General features: G+C 39.9%; 1 protein-coding gene and 1 long non-coding RNA gene across 2 annotated transcripts in view; one reads left to right on the forward strand and one right to left on the reverse strand.

Annotated features, from left to right (window-relative positions):
* Nucleotides 1–1,141: 1,141 nt before the first annotated feature.
* The window catches only part of LAMB4 (laminin subunit beta 4), a 111,354-nt gene continuing 88,734 nt past the window's right edge, over nucleotides 1,142–23,761 (reverse strand). The window contains 8 exon segments of the mRNA XM_040259870.1: nucleotides 1,142–1,753; nucleotides 10,125–10,278; nucleotides 11,536–11,709; nucleotides 14,893–15,025; nucleotides 17,953–17,998; nucleotides 18,001–18,158; nucleotides 22,455–22,529; nucleotides 22,531–22,641. Coding sequence (XP_040115804.1) covers nucleotides 1,614–1,753; nucleotides 10,125–10,278; nucleotides 11,536–11,709; nucleotides 14,893–15,025; nucleotides 17,953–17,998; nucleotides 18,001–18,158; nucleotides 22,455–22,529; nucleotides 22,531–22,641 — 991 coding nt within the window. The 3' untranslated portion in view covers nucleotides 1,142–1,613.
* Nucleotides 13,379–14,139, forward strand: LOC120878193. The gene is made up of 2 exons (XR_005724485.1): nucleotides 13,379–13,460; nucleotides 13,848–14,139. It is a non-coding gene; the product is annotated as an uncharacterized LOC120878193 (long non-coding RNA).

Raw genomic sequence — 23,761 nt, forward strand, 5'->3', positions numbered from 1 at the left:
TGAAAAAAATCTGCTCTTTTATACTAAACAATAACATGATCACTAGTCTTTTAAAAATAAGCAGATTTTTATAGCAAATGTGGTTGCAGACAACTTATGAAAAGTAGCTCAATATTTATCTTCCTTCCTCAATATTCCAACACTAGAATATTGTTCTAGTGTCATTTGGGGAAAACAGAATCCTTTGGTTGAGAGAATGAATACATAGGAAAGTGGGTGTAAAAATAAGCTACATTTTGAATTGTATGCATTTTAATCAGAATAGAATAAGAGTTTTACAGACAAAGCATATCCAAATAAAATATAGGACAATCTAGTATATGCCATCCATATTTATGCCATTCTAGTATTAGAGATCAGAGAAGGCAATGGCACCCCACTCTAGTACTCTTGCCTGGAGAATCCTATGGATGGAGGAGCCTGGTGGGCCGCAGTCCATGGAGTCACTAAGAGTCGGACACGACTGAGCTACTTCACTTTCACTTTTCACTTTCATACATTGGAGAAAGAAATGGCAACCCACTCCAGTGTTCTTACCTGGAGAATCCCAGGGACAGGGGAGACTGGTGGGCTGCCGTCTATGGGGTCACACAGAGTCGGACACGACTGAAGTGACTTAGCAGCAGCAGCAGCAGTATTAGAGATATTAGTTTGTTTAAATTTATTTATTTTTACCTTATTGTGTTAACATTTAATATGAGATTTACACTCATTGCTTTTTAAGTGTATAATATGTTGAAAAGTTGAAAGTGAAGTCATACAGTCGTGTCTGACTCTTTGTGACCCCATGGACTGTAGCCTACCAGGCTCCTCTGTCCATGGGATTTTCCAGGCAAGAATACTGGAGTGGGTTGCCATTTCCTTCTCCAGGGGATCCTCCCGACCCAGGAATTGAACCCGGGTCTCCTGCATTGCGGTGGCTCAGATGGTAAAGCGTCTGTCTACGATGCGGGAGACCGGGTTCAATCCCTGGGTTGGGAAGATCCCTTGGAGAAGGAAATGGGAATCCACTCCAGTACTATTACCTGGAAAATCCCATGGACAGAGGAGCCTGGTAGGCTACAGTCCATGGGGTCGCAGAGTTGGACACGACTGAGCGTCTTCATGTTCACGTTCTTCTGCATTGCAGGCAGAGGTATAATATGTTATCACTGACTATATGTACAATATGTAGTAGATTTTTACAATGTACTCATCTTGCTTAATTGAAACATCTTATCTGTTGATTAGAACTCTGCATTCCCCCAACCCCATCCTGGAAACTTATTTAACACTTAGGCCATTGGATTGAAATGAGTATAAATACATACTTATTTATAGATTTATACTTGTAACATGCAAGTCATTATTTTTAAGCTATGAATGGAAAGGAAGGCAAAAGCAAAGTATTCTGAAACTAGAGATGATCTCTTTATTACTCCATTTCTATTCCATATGAAGTGGCACTTCCTTGGCCAGACTTCACTCCCCAGCCATGCTGGGCAAGGAGAGGGCTCAGAGGAGGAGGCAGAAAAGGCTGGTCATTTGTGCTTCTCAGCTTCAGCACAGCTCCTCAGGTTTGCTCATCAGAAGCCAGAAATGAAGGCACACATGATTTTGCACTTTAACTCCACCTAACTGTAGTAGGTAGCATAGTTAATTTCTTGGTCGACAATTTCATTTTTAATGGCAATGACTTGATCTTCCAACTGTTTCAGCTGATCAGCTTTTTCTTGTTTACTAAGATTCAAAGCTTGGATCTTCTTTTCCAAATCTTAAAGAAGAAAATGGAGGAAATGTTTAATTAGGTCCCATTTGTTTATTTTTGCTTTTATTTCCATTACTCTAGAAGGTAGATCATAAATGATCTTGCTGCAGTTTATGTCACAGAGTGTTCTGCCTATGTTTTCTTCTAAGAATTTTTATAGTATCCAGTCTTACCTTTTGCTCTTTAACCCATTCTGAGTTTCTTCTTGTGTATGTTGTTGGAGAATGTTCTAATTTCATTCTTTTACATGTAGCTGTCCAGTTTTCCCAGCACCACTTATTGAAGAGATTGTTTCTTCCTACATTGTATATTCTTGCCTCCTTTGTCATAGATTAGGTGACCATAGGTGCACGGATTTATCTGGTCTTACTACCCGGTTCCATTGGTCTATATTCTGTTTTTGTGCCAGTATCACATTGTTTTGATTATTGTAGCTTTGTAGTATAGTCTGAACTTGGGGTGCCTGATTCCTCTGGCTCCAGTTTTCTTTCTCAAGATTACTTTGGCTATTTGGGGTCTTTTGTGCTTCCATTCAAATTAAACATAGAGCTACTGTTTGATTCAGCAATCCCACTCGGGCATATATTTGGAAGAAACCATAATTTGAAAAAAATGCATGCATCCCAGTGTTCACTGCAGCACTATTTACAATAGCCAGGACATGGAAGTAACCTAAAAGTCTATCAATAGCCGAATGGATAAAGATGTGGTACATATATACAAGGGAGTGTTGTTGTTGTTGTTTAGTCACTAAGTGTTGTCCAACTTTTGTGGCCCTGTGGACTTTAGCCCACCCAAGCTCCTCTTTCCATATTATGTTCCAGGCAAGAATATTGGAGTGGGTTGCCATTTCCTTCTCTAGGGGATCTTCCTGAGCCAGGGATCTAAACCATGTCTCCTGCATTGGCATGTGTGTGTGCTAAGTTGCTTCAGTCATGTCTGACTCTGAGCAACTCTATGCAACTCTATGAACTGTAGCCTGCCATGCTCCTCTGTCCATGGAATTCTCCAGGCATGAATATGGGAGTGGGTTGCCATGCCCTCCTCCAGGAGTTATTCCCAACCCAGGGATCAGACCTGCATCCCTTATGTCTCCTGCATTAACAGGCATATTCCTTATTACTGAGCCACCAGGGAAGCCCACAAGGGAATGTTACTTAGCCATAAAAAAGAATGAAATAATGCCATTTGCAGCAACATGGATGAACCTAGAGATTGTCACAATGAATGAAGTAAGTCAGAAAAAGACAAATATCATGATATCACTTATATGTGGAATCACAAAATAGAAATAGTCACAGATATAGAAAACAAACATGGCTACCAAGGATGAAAGTGGGGGAAGGAAAACTGCGAGAATGGGATTGACGTAAATGCACTACCATATATTAAATGGAAAACTAATAAGAACCTACCACGTAGCACAAGGAACTCTACTCAGTACTCTGTAGTGACCTATTTGGGGGAAGAATCTGCAAGAGTGGATACATGTTTATGTATAACTGATTCACTTTTCCCTACTGCAGAAACACAACATTGTAAATCAACTATACTCCAATAAAAATTAATTTTAAAAGAAAATGGATTAAATGATATCTTTCTATTTGATAGATTACTCCTAGATACCCCCATCATACAAAACACAGGGATTTATATGTCAGTTAAGGGCATATTTAGTTTTGTGGTTTGAATGCATAGATCACTTATTTTCACCAGATTTCTCAAGGTTTTCACTCAAATCAGCAGATAAATTGGTATTTTTGTCTAAAGAGAAATAGATTGCATTAGAAATTAAGAGAGATGATGAGCTTTGGTTGGATATGGTGACTTACTGTATTTCCAAAGGTTTATTCTTGCTATTTTAACTTCACTTTTTAAACAAGTTTCTATCACTTTAGGGCTTCCCAATTTTTCAGTAAAAAAGCCTGAAGACATTTTTAAAGACATGTACATTTATTCATTCTTCTCGGATACGGAAGTCCTTGAACAGTAAAAGCAAAGTAATGCCTTTCACTCTTATCCATCCTTTCATCTTATCTATGATTGCATAAATCCATCCACACACCCATCCATGAATTCATCCATGCATGCAACCATCCAAGCAGTTACTTATCAGTTCTTTACCCAACAAATACTTGGGAAATACTTATAGTAAACCCTAACCAGGAGCTCAAACTGTAGCGGATGAAAGAGGTAGAGAGAGCTACAGTTATCAGTGTGAGGTGGCCTTTAGAAAAGAAACTGACCTTCTTTAGTGGAACTTCTAAAAGAAAGAAGTAAGTGTTTCACTTCACTTGGTTGTATCACATGTGGATACTCAGTTGGTTTGGGGTTAAACTAGCATGTCAAACTAACACGTAGCATGTAGCATAACAAGCTAGATTGCTGAAGAAATATGAAACTGTCTTGTGAACAAAAGTTGAATTAACTGGTTATGCTTCAAATGGAGAAAGAAGATTCAGGATATGTACTATAGCTATTTTCAAGTACTTGTGGGGAGAAAAGCAGAGTGTACACGTTTGGTCATTCCAAGGCATAGTATAAAACCAGCACATGAAAGCTCCATGAAGGAAGATTCTGTCTGAATATAAAGAACTTTCTGTCCAGTGGTTAAGACTCCATACTCTCAACACAGGGAGCATGGGTCTGATCCCTGGTTAGGACCAAACATGTGGCAAGGCACAACCAAATAAAAAACAACTTTCTAGTAGTCACAACAGTTCAAAGACTAAGAAGTTGCTATGGTAGGTGATGAGCATTCTATCAATCACTAGAAACTTTCACATACAGACCATGTGGGATCAAAGAGGGGTTTTAGCATTAGAAGACTATTTGTACCAAGAGAAAAATATTAATAGATCCTGGTGTTTCTACCAAGTAATTTAATAAGAGCATGCTGGATACTCTTCATTTGCCCCACCAGATCCATTCCCCATCCTGCCTGTCCTGGAAAGCCAGCATCCCTGGATGTCATCACCTGGCTCCCTTGACCTCTGGCTTTCATTCACACTTGGCAGCCAGGCGGTTCTGAGAAGTGATGGGTGGCAGGGGGAGGGGAGTGAGCAGATTGCATCCCTGGGGAGCAGCAGGGTTCTGGCAGTTCTGCCTTCTTTTGAGTCCAACTCCTGCAACGCGGCCTCCTTCCTTCTGCCCTGGTGTTCCCAGGGCTGCTTTCTAGCACTCACACCCCTCCTTCTCGCGGCTTCTTCAGGGATGCTAATGGCTTCTCTGCTGGTCACCCAGGACCTCTACGCCCTTGGCTGATGCTCTTAATTCCTGTGCTTCTATTCTAATTTCTTCCGACAAGAAATACAGCCTGTTTACCTTCTCCCCTCAAACCAGGTCTAGCTTTCTTTGCCAGATGTTTGGACCAACAGAAAGCAGAAGAAATGATGTTTCTGGACCTCAAGAACCTTGGGCCTTCTAGTCACTCTAATAGAACCCTGTAACCACCAGGTTGTCAAGCAACCTGAGCTGAAAGACCCAGTGGAGAGAGGCAGTATCTCAGCCAGTCCTGGGCCCTGGCAGACCTACCAGTTGATCCATCAGCCAATGCAGCTGCTTGAGTAACACCCCAGGAGAGACCCACAGAAAAACAGTGCATGCTTGTTGTTCTAAGACATTAAATTTGGGGAACAGTTTGTGATGTGCTGAATAGGTAACTGAGACAACTCTGCTTATAAACACACGATCCAGAATTGTATCCAAGTGTGTTTTCATTTCTTGTTAGGATCCTGACTGACACAAAGCTCTGCAGAGGGATCTTGGCTATAGACTGGGGCCCACTCTCCACTCTCTTCACTTTGACCTGGTCAAGTTAAGTCAGGGCTCCTTTCTGGAATCCCATGGGCCTCTCTTCCTAACAGATGGGATAGAATACAACCCTTGTGGTTCAGCCTGTTCCCAAGTGGCAGAGTTAGGAAGATGGCCAAACCACTGTTTTATCTTCCTATCTGTTAAGTTGTGAAAACAGCCTTGAAGTGAGAAGAAAAAAAAGAAATAGAAGGCATTATTTTTGGTCTCTCTGAGTAGATGTCCCCTGACTTAAACTTCTCTTCCAACTTAATTTCAAGAACTGTGAAAGTTTTAGTCTATGTGGGAAAGTGGAAACAATGTGGACCCTGACATAAAATATAAGACAGAAAGGATTCTCCTTGTGTTTTTGTTCCCATAACAGGGACCAAGGTCTGGGAATAATAGAAACTGATTCTTCATGGTATCGTCCCTGGAATTCAAGGTAAAAAAATATTTGTCCTTTTGAATCTTAATATTTTTAAAATTATTAGGAAAATACTGAAAATGAAAAGAAGCTCACTACTTTTAAAACAATTCTACAAATGTAAAACGTAGTATTTTTTCCTCTTCACCCTCCCCTTCCCCAGAGATATCCAACAGTAAGAGTATGGTGTTATTTTCCCTGACTTTGTCCCACAGTGATGTCGCATTTTCATTTTTTTCATGTCATAGCAGTGATATAAATGGTTATAGGGCCAAAGACTCATTTTATAATCAGTTCAGTTCAGTCGCTCAGTTGTGTCTGACTCTGCGACCCCATGGACTGCAGCATGCCAGGCTTCCCTGTCCTTCACCAACTCCTGGAGCTTGCTCAAGCTCATGTACATTGAGTCAGTGATTCCATCCAACCATCTCATCCTCTGTCATCCCCTTTTCCTCCTGCCTTCAATCTTTCCCAGCATCAGGGTCTTTTCCAAGGAATCAGTTCTTCACATCAGGTGGCCAAAGTACTGGAGTTTCAGTTTCAGCATCAGTCCTTCCAATGAATATTCAGGACTGATTTCCTTTAGAATTCAGTGGTTTGATCTTGCAGTCCAAGGGACTCTCAAGAGTCTTCTCCAATACCCTAGTTCAAAAGCATCAGTTCTTCAGCACTCAGCTTTCTTTATAGTCCAACTCCAGTATCCTTGCCTAGAAAATCCAATAAACAGAGGAGCCTGGTGGGCTACAATGCACGGAGTCACAAAGAGTTGGACACGACTGATCAATTAACATACACACACACACATCCATACATGACTACAGGAAAAACCATAGCTTTGACCGGATGGACCTTTGTCGGCAAAGTAATGTCTCTGCTTTTTAATATGCTGTCTAGGTTGGTCATAACTTTTCTTCCAAGGAGCAAGTGTCTTTTAATTTCATGGCTGCAGTCACCATCTGCAGTGATTTTGGAACCCCAAAAATAAAGGCTGTCACTGTTTCCATTGTTTCCCCATCTATTTGCCATGAAGTGATGGGACCAGTTGCCATGATCTTAGTTTTTTAAATGTTTTGTTTTAAGCCAGCTTTTTCACTCTCCTCTTTCACTTTCATCAAGAGGCTTTTTAGTTCTTCTTTGCTTTCTGCCATAAGGGTGGTGTCATCTGCATATCTGAGGTTAGTGATATTTCTCCCTGCAATCCACTTTATAATAAAGAAGCCCTTATAAGTGAGGAGTTTCAGTTATTTTAATATTTTGAGAGTCACTTATATTCCAAATGAATCTGGTTAACTTGAAAGCATTTGTTGTTGTTCAGTTGCTAAGCGGTGTCTGACTCTCTGTGATCTCATGGACTGTAGCACTCCAGGCTTCCTGTCCTTCACTATCTCCTGGAGCTTGCTTAAACTCATGTCCATTGATTAGTTGATGCCATCCAACCATCTCTTCCTCTGTTATCCCCTTCTCTTCTTGCCCTCAATGTTTCCCAGCATCAGGGTCTTTGGGAAACAATAAACACAACTAGAAGTAAAACTAGACCACTCATCATTTGATATTTCTTGATGCTTTAGAGGTGGTTCGGGACATGATGACTGCCCAGAACAATAACAAGTATTAGCTGTGGGAAAAGTAGACTGATTAACTTTTAAATTATATGTGTTCTGTGTTTATATAACTATTTATTTACTTACCCTCTGATGTCTGATGGAAACTAATTCTTTAGCCAAATTGGTCTATGTTTTTAATGGTTCTTTGGCTTTTATTACTTAAGTTAATTTTTATTGGAATGTAGTTACTTTGGGTTTTCCAGGTGGTGCAAGTGGTAAAGAATCTGCCTGCAATGCAGGAGACACCAGTTTGATCCCTGGTTGGGAAGATCCTCTGGAATAGGAAATGGCAACCCCCTCTAGTGTTCTTGCCCGGAAAATTCCATGGACAGAGAAGCCTGGCAGGCTATAGTCCACGGGGTCGCAAACAATCAGTCATGACTGAGCACGCATGCACATAGTTGCTTTACAATGTTGGGTTAGTTTCTGCTGTTGTGTTAGTTTCTTCTGTACACCAAAGTGAATCAGCTATATATATACATATATCCCTTCTTTGTGTTTTGATTTCCCTCCCATTTAGTTCACCATAGAGCTCTGAGTAGAGTTCCCTGAGCTATACAGTAGGTTCTCATTAGTTATCCATATTACATATAGTATCAATATTTACTACACTTCTTGTGCATCAAAATTTCCATTTTGTTCAGAGTGTGTTTCCTTCCGAGTTGCTACCTACAGACCCGTGCTAAATGACGTAGCACTCTAGAGACTAGATCATACTAACTCCAAAAAAGTAATTTGAAGGAGAAGAGAAAATGGGCAGCATAGGTTAGGACAGGGTTCCCCACCTTGGCATTAGTGATATTTTGGGCAGAATAACTGTTCATTGTCAGGGAGACATTCTGTGGATTATAGAACATTTAGCAACATCCCTAACCTCCATCCACTAGAACATTAGTTGAGCCACTAGTTGTGACAAACAGGAATGTCTTCAAACATTTTTATCCCCAGGGGAGGGGAGAAAATCACCCCTGATCAAGAAGCACCAAATTAGGGAACTTTCTTGGTGGTCTAGTGGCTAAGACTCTGTGCTCCCAATGCAGGGGGCCTGGCTTCAATCCTTGTCAGGGAACTAGAGTCCACAGGTTACAACTGAAGATCCTGCATGCCCCAACTAAGACCCAGCACAGGACCTAGCACAGCCAGAGGAATAACAGAGGCACCAAATTAGGACAAGGGCATTGTAAGGTGACTAAAGGCAATCTCAGTGTGCTCCGGTTAGTACAAGTCAGAGTTCACCAATACTCTTTGAAGTAAGACCAGGCACAAGGCGTGTTCTGTTACAGTCACAAACCCAGCTCCTACTTCTGTCTCAACTGAGCGGACTCATAAGTGGTTAAACTGTGTCAACCATAAATTGAAACCAGTATTTGTCCTACTAGGAAGGTGGAATATTATTAATATGATGTTATTGTCAAACTGGGGGAGTGCATAAAAGGATAGATAGAACTATTACATGATCTGGGAATCCTCAATGTGTGTATTGATCTGAAAGAAACAAAATCTGTATCTCAAAGAGATACTGCTCTCCTGTGTTCACTGCAGCACTATTCACAACAGCCGAGACATGGAAACAACCTGTGTCTGTCCATGGACGACTGGATACAAACAATGTGAGAGGCATATATTCACATATCAGATAGATACATATATATGTATAAATATAGTTCAGCCATAAAAAACAAGGAAATCTTGCCCATATGTAACAATGGATGAACCTAGAGGACATTATGCTAAGTGAAAATAAACCAGACAGAGAAAGACAAATACTATATGATCTCACTCATATGTGGACTCTAAACACACAGAATGAGGAGAATTACGGCTGCCATGGGTTGCAGGGGCATAGAGGACATTGGGCAGATGTTGGTCAAAGAATGCAAACTTCCAGTTGTAAGATGAATGGTTCTGTGGATCAATCAGATTGTATTGTGCACACCAGTAGATCAGAAGCATTATTACCATATATACAAAAAGGCTGGGCTTTCCTGGCGGCTCAGAGTGTAAAGAGTCTGCCTGCAACGCGGGAGACCCAGGTTCAATCCTCAGGTCAGGTAGATCCCTTGGAGAAGAAAATGACAACTCACTCCAGTACTCCTGCCTGGAAAATTCCATGGATGGTGGTGCCTGGTAGGCTTCATTCCATGGGATCACAAAGAGTCAGACATGACTGAGCAACTTCACAGGCATCCCTGGCAGCTCAGTTGGTAAAGAATCTGCCTGCAGTGCAGGAGACCCAGGTTCAGTCCCTGGGTTGGGAAGATCCCCTGGAGAAGGAAATGGCAACCCACTCCAGTATTCTTGCCTGGAGAATTCCATGGACAGAAAGGCCAGCCTGTACAGTCCATGGGGGTCACAAGAATTGGACACAACTTAGTGACTAAACCACCATCACAAAAAGGTAGTTATGTGAGGTGGTGGATGTGTTAACTTAATTGTAGTAGTCATTTCACAACATACATATTCATCAAACCATCACATTGTGCACTTTAAATACATACAATTCTATTTGTCGATTATACCTCCAAAAATCTAGGAGCATATAAAGAACGGGTACCTGCTCTTCCTCCCTTCTTGTCCTCTGTGTCTCCAGCCGGTTTCGCTGCCGCATCTTCTAGCTGCTTCACTTTTCCTAATGTTTCCTTCGTCAGTCCTGATACGCTCATCTTACGCTGAAGAACAGCGTATTGATTCTGTAGCTCAACAAACTCCTAAAACACAGTAACATTCTCCTTATCAGAAGATACTTGTAAAGCAGGCACACATGTGATGTCTGCCTGATATTGTTCATAAAAGGAGTAAGAGGCAACCCTCATCCACTCAATATGCTTGTGTCACTCTTGAGATGTCCAGCAGGGCTTTCATTGGTATTGCTTGCTTGTTTACAGGCTGAAAAAATTCTCAGCTTTAGTGAATTAAAAATCAAAACTTCCTGTTGTAAAATATCAAACATTGTGTTCTGTGATGGCAACTATTTATGAGGTACCAGTTTGTCCTGAAGTATAAGGTCAGAGCTACACAGGACGGAACTGGCTCAGTGCTGCCCTGGACAAAGGTCTCGGTTCAGTTGGGTTGAGCACTTACAAGTGCAAGGTGAAGGTCAGAGCAAGGTCAGAGCAAGGTCAGAGCAAGGTGAACATTCAGAGGCAGCAAGGACACAGGATTTGCTTGTGAGATAGGAATGTGGTAGGAAGGGAGGCAGGAGGTTATGAAGCGCTCCCTCAATATTAGAAGGGAAATCTTCAGGGTCAGCCTAAGTGGCTGACAACCTAGAACGTTAGATGAATACAGGCCCGACCCAGGAATGGACTATGGAAGTGGTAGCAGGTGGGCAGGAAGCACCTTTCTCAACCTCTGTTTCATAGAAAACACCCTCACCTCCCAAGTCAGCAAAAAATGTACCCAGCACATTAGGAATTAAGAGCAAGAAAATACACCAATTATAAAAAACACTTCAACCTCTTTCTTTTGCTTAAGCTGCTATATGAATGAGACCAACCAGATTTTCTGCCAAGAAAATGAGTTGACAGCCTCTTTCAGCAACCCAAATGAATAGGCCATTTTCCACAACTGGTGTATGAATTCACTCTGATTTTTGTAACTCAATCTATTCTCTTTGGCAGGTGACTTGTAGTTCTTTATCTGCTATGTGACTTAATTAGAGCAAAGGGCAAATACGTACAGTTAGACCCGTGACATAAATTGTGAACGTTTGGAAGTTTAGGAAAAAATTCGACTAGATGGGAGTAAACAGTCTAACAAAATCTAGTCACAAAACTCTTCCTTGGGAGACAACCCTCCATGTACAGAAGCGTCTCCATGCCCAGTGGGTTCCCTACACACACACTATGGAACATGGACCAGCACTAAAGGAAATGTTGACAAATGGCACAAAAATCTGGGGTTAAGGGATTATCTTTCAAAGAAGCTGTTTGTCTGCTCTTGGTGGCAGAGGTAGGATCAATGACCTCCTCAAGGCCCCCAGCCTGGTGCCAGGCTGCTTCAGCCTGAGCTCGTGCATGGCCAACCTCTCCTCAATTCCTCTGCAGTGTGGTCTGCAGCTGGGCAAGTCCACCCTCCAACGCTGACTGGTGCTTTGCTACGTCCAGCTTATTCTTCATCTCCTGGGCCTGATTTTCAGCCTGCTGTTGATTGAAACACCAGAAAAGAAAAAGTCTCCTTATGTAATAAACAAACAAGAAAATAAATGATGTAATGATCCCTCCACAAATAATCTAGGTGTAAAGGGAAAGAAAACTGTTCCTTTGCTTTTTCTGTTCTATTAAAACAATGTTATAATAAGATGCTTCTGATAATAGGGTATAAGAGAAAATATGGCACATATCAATGTAGCCACCCTCTGGCTTAAGAGTAAGTAATGCCATGAGCCAAGGCCTTGGGTGTACCACCCTCCTCTCCATACCTCCCTCCACCCCCTCAAAGGTTACCACTACCCTGAATCTAACACTTTTCATTCCACATACTTCTATTTCATTCCATGTGTGTGTGTGTGTGTGTGTATTAGCTGTCTTTTTGGGTATTTCTAACAAAATACAATGGAGAAGGCAATGGCACCCCACTCCAGTACTCTTGCCTGGAAAATCCCATGGACGGAGGAGCCTGGTGGGCTGCCGTCTATGGGGTCACACAGAGTCGGACACGACTGACGTGACTTAGCAGCAGCAGCAGCAACAAAATACAGTATTTTCTACTTTTAAACTTTATATATATATATATAGCATCCTGTTTTTTTCTGCAGCTTGAATTTTTAAATTAAAAATTATGCTTGTACAGGTCATTTAAGCCAATTTGCATAGCTCTTGTGTATTCACTTTTACCAATTTAAAGTGTCTCACAGTTTGACTGTACAAAAGTTGACTTTTTTCTTCTCTGGTGATGCAGGGGTGGCTTCTTATTTTTTTCTCCCTTATAAATAATAACAAAACTTTTACCCTTATTTGGACAGGGAGGCCTGACGTGCTGCGGTTCATGGGGTTGCAAAGAGTCGGACACGACTGAGTGACTGAACTGAACTGAACTAAACTTATTCCTTATTTTGGTGACTATGCTTATGATGTCTAAAAGTCTGATTTGTCATTGGTTATCTCTTTTGTTCTTTGGTCAAAGTTTCATACCTTGATTTTTCTTAAGCAGAATAAACACTCTTATTTTGTATCAGATACCCAGTAATGGTTATATTCAAAGTCTCCTGCATTCTGATTCTCTTGTTTGCTATTTCTGATGATTCTTCCTTAAGGCAATTTGTTTCTTTATTATGTGTTTTAAGGGAACCCTTTGAGGCTTGGTTTTAAGGTACAGTCCTTTGGAGAGGATTTCTCATGGCCTCTGTCAGGCATCTGAGGGCCTTGACAACTCAGGGTCACTTTAAATGACATTTTTGGCTTGGTTTATGGGGGTCACACAGGTAGTGTGGATTCTAGCCCCATCTTACCTGAGAGCCAGCTTTTTAATAATTCTCAGTGAAGATTATCCCCAGAGGCTAGTGTCTTTACCACCTCTCTCTGTGTAATGGTCTAACATTTCCTTGAGGGTGTGCCTTTTAAGGACCTTACTCTCTGCAGGGGCCTCATCGCCTCCTTGCATGGGTTTTTCTATTACTTATGGCAGCTATGAAAACCAGCAGTGCTGATATCCCAGGGATTGGCAGCTGCCCTCTGCCGGCTTCCTGATCAATTACCTGTCTGGATTATGCTTTCCCGTCATTTTTGGCCTCTGAAGATGTCCTCCATTTTTTAACAATTCAGCGATGCATTTTAAAATGGTTTAAAGTAACATTTTCAGGTTTCTTTTTTTTTTTTTTGCTAGGCGGGTTCCTTTGGGTACTGGTGCATCATGCTGCTAGAAACAGAGAAGCCCCTTCCTGTGCCCTCAGGTATATGTGGGAGTTTTTCTAGAGTAGGAATCTGCAAGCTTTTTCTGTAAAGGGCCTGACAGTAAACATTTTATACATTGTGGTCCAGAAAATCTCAATTGCAACTATTCAACTCAGTGCCGTGGCTGCGCAAATGATCTATGGACAATATGTGGCTGAATTCCAATTGAACTGTGTGACTTTGGACACTACAACAGTTGGTGGGTACATGTGGCCCCTGGGCTGTATTTTGCCAACCCCTATTCTAGAGTAGATGCACAGAGGGAGAAAACCTGGAGGCCTTCTTTATTTTTTGCTCCTATATATGTGCAACCTCTTCATATCTAAACTTTTTTTAATTTCCTGGTGTCCTAATCCTGTTCTGGTGCTTTCTGCTTTTCTTTTCAGGATGCCTGTATTTAGATATCTAAACTGAGCTGAAGAGCAGAGACTGAGGAACTTGCAGTCTGCTGGGAAGGGGATGAGCCTTGGAGGAGAGATGTTATGGACTCTCAGACTAGGACCTGTTTTGTCCTTTAACTGCCAGGCTTCCTCTTCCAGACCCATCAAGTGGGTTAAAGCATGGCTTTATTCCTGCCAAACTCTGGATGGAACTCTTTCTTTTGGGTTATCTTTCAGTTTTAGGATATGCTGGTGAGATTTCATGTAAACTTCATTATAAAAGTCTGGCAACAATTAATTTCTTTGGTTGGTGAGCTTTCAAAGCTCTATGACTTTCCCTGGTATAAGAAGGGATAATATGACATCACTTCTAGGTGGAATTTAAGATACAACACAAATAAACCTATCTACCAAACAGAAACAGACTCACAGACATAGAGATCAGATTTCTGATTACCAACATGGGGAGTTGGGGCAGAGGGCTGGGAGGGATGGACTGGGTATTTCGGGGTTGTTAAATATTACATTTAGAATGGATAAACAACAAGGTCCTACTCTATAGGACAGGGAGCTATATCCAATCTCCTGGGATAAACCATAATGGAAAAGAATATTTTAAGAAGAATGTATATATGTGTAAAACTGAATTACTTTGCTGAACAGCAGACACTGGCATAACACTGTAAATCAACTATACTCCAATTAAAAATTAAAAAAAAAAAGAAGGGATAAACTGTCCTCAAATCTATCACTGATTAGCTGTGTGACCTTAGGCAAATGACTTAGTCTCCCCAGGTCTTAGTTTCTTCATTTACAAGTTGGTGGTAGCACTTGCTTTGTCCCCCAGGCTTGGACAACTGTGAAAAGAGATAATGCTGGAAGAGCTCTGTAGTACATTAATTACACATACAATACTATCATAGCCTAATTTATCATCATAATAATCCCACTGAACAGGTAAGACAAGCATGGAATTGGCAGACATGAAACCTGTGCTGTCTCCACAGCTGAAGTTTATTTCAGGTTAGTTTCAAAGAAGATAAAAAAATACCTGAAGTTCGTCCTTTCTGAATTTTGTTATCTCGGCAGTCAGCTGTGTAGAATCTGCCCATCCTTGAGTGATTTGAACTTGGTGCAACTTATTCAACATTTTGCTGAGATTTGATAGAACATTTTCTGCTTTTCTGAGGTAAGATATTAACATATCAGATTAGATAAATATACAATTATTCATTTATTTCACCTTGAGAGTTCATTCAACTCAACCAAAAACTTTCCTGAATTATTCATAAAGTCTGTTTAAATTACTCTCAAGCAAGGCAAAGCACTGAAGTCTTCATTTTGAGAAACAGGTATATTTAAATACCAATAAAAACACTTATATTGTATATACCTACATAGGTACAGATTTTGCCAGGTATGGAAATCAAAGATATAGATATCATTTCTTAACTTGTCATAAGCAGAGCTGTTTGGGTAATAAAAATGCCAAGCTTGGAACAACAACAACAAAAATCTATCTTCAGCCAGCTCTCTCCTGACTCCTCAAACTTAAGCAATGCTCTTGACACTCTTATTGGAGGTGAGGGGCTGGGGGTGGGCAAGTCAAGAGGCTCCACAGAGAGCAAAGAGAGTGGAAGGCTTTGCATTTACAGGCGGTGTTTATTCAGGGTTAGTTAAGCTTCACTGACATTCCAGCCGCCCAGGGGCCCAGTCAGAGGTTAAAATCACAAGCATTCCAAGTGATAGTCTACTTTACAGAAATGAGCTCACCTCAAGTCAACACTCACCAGATACTTAGATCTACGGGCTCAGAAGAACCTTTGGAAGAATGTACGAAGTCAGGGAGATAGCTGACTGACCTTAGTAGAGGCATAGTAGAAATGCTTATGTAGGAGCAAAAATAGCTAAATGGCAAAACATCCTCTTCTCCAATCAACCCATTCTCTCCTCCCAGTGGTAATTTTTTTTCTTTTTAAAGAAAAATACTGTTTTTTTAAGAGCAGTTTTAGGGTCACAGCAAAATTGAGAGGGAGGTACAGAGAGTTCCCATACACTTATAACCTCCCCAGTTATTGACACCCCACACCAGAGGGTCCATTTGTTACAACTGATGAATCTACACTGACACACCATAATCACCCAAAGTCCACAGTTTACATTAGGGCTCTCTCTCGGTGTTGTCCATTCTCTGGGTTTGGACAAATGTATAATGACATGCATTTATCACTATAGTATCAAACTGAGTATTTTCACTGTCCTAAAATTTCTCTGTGTTTGCCTATTCATCCCTCTCCTCAATCCCTGCAACCACTGATCTTTTTTTTTCTCCACTGTCCCCATAGTTGTGCTATTTCCAGAAGGTCTTAGAGTAAGAATCATACGGTATGTAGCTTTCCTTTTCTACACTTCTTTCTCTACAGTTACAGAAGGGGGTTCTGGAATCATGCCTTCTCATAACTCCCCCTATCCCTCTATCTTTTTACTGTATTCTTTTTTTCCCTTAGATTTTCAGTGTATTGCTCATTATAGTACATTTAGAGAGCACTCCCCAAAAAAGAAGAAAAAAATATCGGAGAGAAAATGTACCAATAATTCTACCACCTTTTATGATATTGGCATATTCTAACATTTTTGTCCTTATAAGATTTTTGTTTTCATGACTGAGAGCCTCTTCTGTGTATAATGTGTTATCTTCTTTTAAAAAGTATTAACATTACACTGTAAGAATCTCTGCATGTTACTTCATCAGCATCATTTCGGAGAAGGCAATGGCAACCCACTCCACTACTCTTGCTGGGAAGGTCCCATGGATGGAGGAGCCTGGTAGGCTGCAGTCCTCAGAATTGCTAGGAGTCGGACATGACTTCACTTTCACTTTTCACTTTCATGTATTGGAGAAGGAAATGGCAACTCACTCCAGTGTTCTTGCCTGGAGAATCCCAGGGACGGGGGAGCCTGGTGGGCTGCTGTCTATGGGGTCACACAGAGTCGGACACGACTGAAGCGACTTAGCAGTAGCAGCAGCATGATCGTGCTGTAGTTACTTAATCTTCCTAGTTGTAAATAGTAAAACTGGGAGGGGCTGGGCTTTCAGTGGAGTCTGAGGGACTTTATTTGTATAAGTGGATGGTGAGATAGTTCAGGTCTCAACTCTGCTTCAAGGCATCCAAAAATGATGGTGGATGTAGATGATGGTACCATTATCCACTGCCCCTATGACCTTGACTCACAGTACCCCATGATCATAAAAACATCAAGGTGGCTTCTCATCTTTGGTTAATGAAGTCGACAAGGGCAAAAGGAAGCAAGAATTAATTGACTTTGTGTGCTGTATATATCATTCTACTCCAGTACTACTCTTAGGGCACTAGAGTCCTTCTCTTCCTTACTGTCATATCTTTTTAATGTGATATATATATATTTTAAGTTTAGATTTTCAAAGTATTGCTTATTGCCATAAATATAGAAAGAACCAAAAATCAGTGTAAAAGAAGGGGGAAATACACAGATATTCCCACCACTTGTTAAGATACAGGCATATAATTAATACACAAGGAGCCTGGTAGGCTGCAGTCCATGGGGTCACTAAGAGTCAGGAACAACTGAGCGACTTCACTTTCACTTTTCACTTTCATGCATTGGAGAAGGAAATGGCAACCCACTCCAGTGTTCTTGCCTGGAGAATCCCAGGGACAGGGGAGCCTGGTGGGCTGCCGTCTGTCTATGGGGTCGTACAGAGTTGGACACGACTGAAGCGACGTAGCAGCAGCAGCAGCAGCAGCAGCAGCAGCAGCAGCAGCAGCAGCAGCAGCAATATACAGCATTTACTGGCGTATATTGGTATAAAGAGGTAACAGACCACAGGAAGGGTGCTCAGTCTAAGGAAAATGGGAAACCAGCATCTTTATGCACTGCCTCCCAGCTTCCCAGCTTTCTGGGGCACCTCCACAGACAGCTTAGCCTTCATTTTGGGCAATGAACTATCAGAGGGTAATTTCATTTGAATGCTATAGCTCCTTATGCTAGCTCCTTAGACAAATATTTTTCTGATGGCCTTTCAGCAGATTGCCTGTTAGAGCAGGAGAATCTTAATATTAATTGTACTTACTCAGCTGCTTCTGCCTTCACCAAAACCTTGTGGGCTCCATCTGAGCCTTGTTTAGCCTGTCCTCTTCTGTCCCGTAGTCCTCACAGAGTTGCCTAAGTTTCTGTATTTTGTCAAGTTAATGAGTTAGATTTTGCGATGTTATTGGGAGGTGGATGTCAAATACACGATTCGCCACCTTCTCTACCTCCTCTGGAGGCACTGTTCCTCTTAAATAAGAAGATGCGTTTTAGATAACTGTGTCTCCTTATCACTCTATCTTGTCAATAGCATCACAATGAATTCTAAGCTAAATCTATCTGTATTTGATTAGTGTCTCTAGAATATAGGAACTAGACTGTAAGTGTCCCATAGACTCTTCTGCATCCTCAATTTTCCCTTCTCTGTGAAAGAAACACTGTTTGTGTAATGATGAACACACCTGAACAAATGTTTGTTGGAAAAAAACAGATTTGGGATATTTTGTGACCTACAAAATGTCTTCACAATAATTGCTTATTGTAAGTACAGATTCAAAAGCAATTAAAATGTTTAGATGCCTGTCATTAAGATTCAAAACCATGGAAAACTATTAAGCATAGAATGGATCAGCAACAAGGTCCTACTGTATAGCACAGGGAACTATATTCAATATCCTGTGATAAGCCATCACGGAAAGGAATATAAAAAAGAATGTAAATATATGTATAACTGAGTCACTTTACTATGTAGCAGATATTAACAACAATATAAATCAGCTATAGTTCAATTAAAAAAAAAAAAAGATTCAAACACCATGAATGAGACAATAGGGAAGCCCTGGGTTTGGACTCAACAAAACTCCACTCTAATCTCCCATGACATTAAAAAGGCTCACAATTGCCTATTATACAAAGTGAATTAAGTCAGAAAGAGAAACACAAATACTGTATATTAACACATATATTGGAATTTAGAAAGATGGTAACGATGACCCTATATGCGAGGCAGCAAAAGAGACATAGATGTAAAGAACAGACTTTTGGACTCTGTGGGAGAAGGCAAGGTGGGATGATTTGAGAGAATAGCACTGAAACATGTATATTACCATATGGAAAACAGATGACCGGTACAAGTTTGACGCATGAAGCAGGGCACTCAAAACTGGTGCTCTGGGACAACCCAGAGGGATGGGTGGGAAGGGAGGTGGAAGGAGGGTTCTGGATGGTGGGGCACATGTACAGCCATGGCTGATTCATGCTGATGTATGGCAAAAACCACCACAATACTGTAAAGTAGTTATCCTCTCAATTAAAATTAATTTAAAATAATAAAAAGGCTAACAATTTTTGCTTATCTGCATAACAGTAATTATATCTGATACTGCTTCTCAAAGGCCTATTTTGAAAAGGGATATGACAAAATACACTATGAGCAACATATTATCAAGAAACTTCTAAATACTATGCCCTGCTTTTCAGAAAATAGAATTGGCCTCTTTTGAGAACTGAAGTGGAAGATGTACTGTTGGTGTTGGGGGTAATAACTCTTTGTCTCTTTCTGGCTCCTTTCTGAGGCACAGATCCTGAGTTCCATGGGGGAATTTAGAGATGAATTAGATACAGATCTGATCTCCAGGGGGTTTACCATCAAGTTGGGAAATTATAAGTCATTTCAGATGATTACTGATATTTCATAAGAGGAGAAGTCATAAATGTAAGACAAAATGATGTGGTGTTCAGAGGGAAGAGAAAATATTTCAGGAAGAACTTTAAGAAGACATTCAAATCCGGCCTTAGAAGCCCACACAGATTAAATCTGTGGAGATGTGGGTTGAAGGGACGGGTAAGGGCATTGTCAGCTCAGGCCAAAGCTCAGGGTGGAACAGATAAATAGTGTGTTTGGCTGGCCAGTGGAGGGGGTGTGTAAAAAGTATGTGACAAAGTTAAAAAGTGTCTTAAAAAGTTTAAAAGAGAGAGGTGAAGTTCAAGAAGGCTGGGAGTGGATCACACAAGCCCCTAAATGTGGGGCTAAGGAAACTGGACTTCATTCAAGAGACAATGGGAGCCAGTGTTGGCTTTCAGTATTTGAGTGACACGACCTAAGTATATATCTTCTTTGCAGTAATTTTGCCTTAGCTAGTTTTAATATAAAAGGACTATTTTACTTAGTTTTTTCTTTTTTTTAGCTGTGCCACGTGGCTTGTGAGGTTTTAGTTCCCCAACCAGGGATTGAATCTGGGCCCTTGGCAGTGAATGTGCCAAGTCCTAACCACTGGACTGCCAGCAAATTCCCAAAGTTAATGTTTCACTTCCTATAATGCTTTTGAAAAAATGTAGCAAGAATTTTTCATGAATAAATTAAAGCCATATTTTAAACAGAACCGTGGATCTGGCTCTTTATAGAAATGGTAACTGTTTTGTTAAAAGGAAAAGTTCCAATAAAAAGTGAATTGAACTTAATTCCACATTCAGTCATGAAACATTTATTGCCATTGATTATGAGATTAAAAATTAAAATTTAAATGATTATAAATTCACTTTCAGGAAAAGTGACACAAAACTCTGTTAATAAGGAATTCAGATCACAAGGAAAATATTAAGATGGTCAAAGAAGATCTGCATGGTGTGGCCACCATAAAGGTAATACTTTTATTTGGGCTTTACAGCCAAGAAAATTGAAGAAACTGGGTGGGCGAAAGGTACCACTTCCTGGTGACCAAGAATCTCGGGACTCTGACCAGGGAAGTTCCTTTTATGGAACAGGATTTTTCTTGATGCCTAGGTCGCTAAGAGTCGGACATGACTGAGTGACTTCACTTTGACTTCTCACTTTTGTGCATTGGAGAAGGAAATGGCAACCCACTCCAGTGTTCTTGCCTGGGGAATCCCAGGGACGAGGGAGCCTGGAGGGCTGCCATCTATGGGGTCGCACAGAGTCGGACACGACTGAAGTGACTTAGCAGCAGCAGCAGCAGCAGCCTAATTTTTGTTGTAATAATCTGAACACAGTTCCTCCCCACCCAATTCCTTAGGCTAATTAAAATGACATTTTTATTGTGACTCTATTTAAAGTGACATTCTAGTAGCAATGAGAACCAGGACCGGTATAGCAGTAGGCTCTATGATCCAGTGAACTAGGAGGAAAACAGGTAGAACCTGCTTTGTGATCTGTTGCTTGAGCTCAGGACTGTATTTTATGATTTTCACACAACAGCAGTGGCAGTTCTGATATTTAGTTTTGGTGTCTGAATTAACTTGTATCTGCAGAAACAGCTAATGTGTTCCTCACATTAATCGGCATTGATTGTGAGTATAAATCTACTAGATTAAATCACAGATCTACTACCATCTGTGCCTAGTAAATATCAATCCACCTAGTTTCTCATTGAAAATTTGCTTTTGAACAAACAAATGTCCAGCTGACTGATTTCATACCCAGTCATTTTCACTGATTATTTTGGTCATTTTTATTAATTATTTTCACTCCCTATTTTTTTCTTATTTTGAAAATCAGTATTAGAGCTGCTAATACAATTTCTAGAAACAATGAAATAGACCTTGGCCACAGGGTCTCATAAAAATCAATAGCAAAGGATTTAATAAAGTGACTGCAAAGATTGTAACCGACACCCTGACTGTTGATTAATTCACGTGGAAATATTAAATTACTGAATTTGGATGATGGCTATGGGAGAGAAAGCTATCTCAGATCAATTCCATGTAGTATGGTACCTAAACGACATTATTTGCAGAAAGTGAGGTTTCAGGTCAATTTCCAGCTGTACTATTTGATTTTTATCTTTGACTGCTAATTCTCTGGAGTTTTAAACAACGCTTTCCCAGGGACCTCCCCGGTAGTCCACTGGTTAAAGCTATGCACTCCCACTGCAGGGGGCATGGTCTCAACCCACGGTCAGGAAACTAAGATCCCCTATGCGTGGGGTGATCAAAAATAAACAACAAACCTCTCCTAAAATAAGGCCCTATGAGGGATATCAAGTTTATAATCATAATAATAAGGAATCAAATAGTTCCATCTGGCAGTCACAGAAAGCCAACATGAGTCTTGGAAAACAGTCAATAACAGTTATCCAAAATAATCAGTATTTTAGCTGCCACTTCACTACAGTATTTGATATACTAACCAACAATTGACATGCCTTGATCTAGAGTCTTCATGTTAGATTTTCTTTTTGAAAAAATAATATAATTTTAAACGCTAAGTTCACTTGTTTGGAATTTTAACTAAATTCTAGGATTTATTACTAAATTAACCTTATATAGAGAACCATATTTTTTGATACAGAGTGAGTATTTTGCAATTTTTTTTTCCCCGCCCCCTGCAATTGTTTTCATTAAGAAATTTAAGATCAACGAGTATGTCTTCTTTTGGATTTAGGCATGTGATTTCCAATTAATGTAATTTGGAATTGGTTGATGCTTCAGTATACATTGAAAAGGAAGAAAAAGGAAGAGGAGATGGGGGAGGGGGGGAAGAAGGAGGAACAAAAATTAGTCCTAATATTTAAAAAAAAATTACCTAACAAAAATACTTTCAGTTTTTTTACTAGAAGATTCATTTTTTCTTCTTCAGATTCACTTTGGTTTTTCATATTCCTGTTTCTTTCTTAGCTGTAATGCACTCTTTTTGCAAACTTCTGCCAGTTTACTTATATTTCTGTTCTGGAATAGAAAAAACAAAAACGAGGCAAACATAACAATCAGGCATATTCTGTGATGTCTCGTTACTTAGCTGACCAAATAGAACTCACTAAAACTAAAACAGAAGTCTAGACAACTAAACAATAGATTTATGAAAAGGACTCTTTTAAAAGGTGATATTGGTTGTTTTCATTATCCTGTTTTCTTAATAATGTAAACTTCTCTCTTAAAACATTATTAGTGATCAAAATTGCTATTTGAAAACAATGATTTTTCCTGATATAAATTGAAAATTTATAAATTTTTAAATTTTATTTTTAGGAGATGTTAGTATTTTAGGGTATCAAAAATTTCACAGAATTACAGTGACCATCATGTTTAGGAAGCTGAGAACATTTTCTTTAATATCAGTTAAAATATTAACTTTAGTAAGTTTAACATAAGTTAAAATCTTTACTCTTTTAAACATTCTTCAAATTCAAATAATATACGCTCTTTGAGCGTATAAAGGAAGCATTCTTTCTTTTAATAAATGAGTTTGAACTCAGAGCAGGCTACAAAAATAAATTACAAATACTGTGTATACTTGGTGGAGAAACGATAAGGACTAAAACGCTTACAACTTAGAAGTGCAAATTCTTAACTGTATGATTTGAAAAAGGTCATGGACTTTTTGTTAGGATTCCAACAAATGAGAGAAAGAGAAAAAAAATGGAGAGCAATAGAACAATATCACCCACAAGTTGAGCTGCACTGAATAAATTAATTGTGACAGAAGCAGGGCTAATTAGGATCAAACATAGTTAGGGGGAAAAAAATCTCCCTTTATTTCCCCATAAAAAAGCCAGCTTAATTTAAGCCATACAGATTCTGTGGAAAAGGATTTAATGGTAGTCACTGGCAAATGATGAAACAAAACAGAAATATTTACATGATGAAAAGTATGTACCTTAATTTTTTGGAGTTGTTCCTTAATTCTCTAGAACTTTTTAAACTTTAAAATGGATACCAGTTGCTAAGAGAGATTTTAAAAGTTCTTATCACAGGAAAGAAAATGTAACTACATGTGGTGATGGATGGATGTTAACTAGATTTATTGTACTAATCATTTCACAATATATACATATATCAAATCATTATGTTGTTCACCTAAAACTAATACAAATTTCCTATGTCAATTATATTTCAAT

Source organism: Oryx dammah, unplaced genomic scaffold (genome assembly GCF_014754425.2).
Source record: "Oryx dammah isolate SB20612 unplaced genomic scaffold, SCBI_Odam_1.1 HiC_scaffold_18, whole genome shotgun sequence".
Lineage (NCBI taxonomy): Eukaryota > Metazoa > Chordata > Mammalia > Artiodactyla > Bovidae > Oryx > Oryx dammah.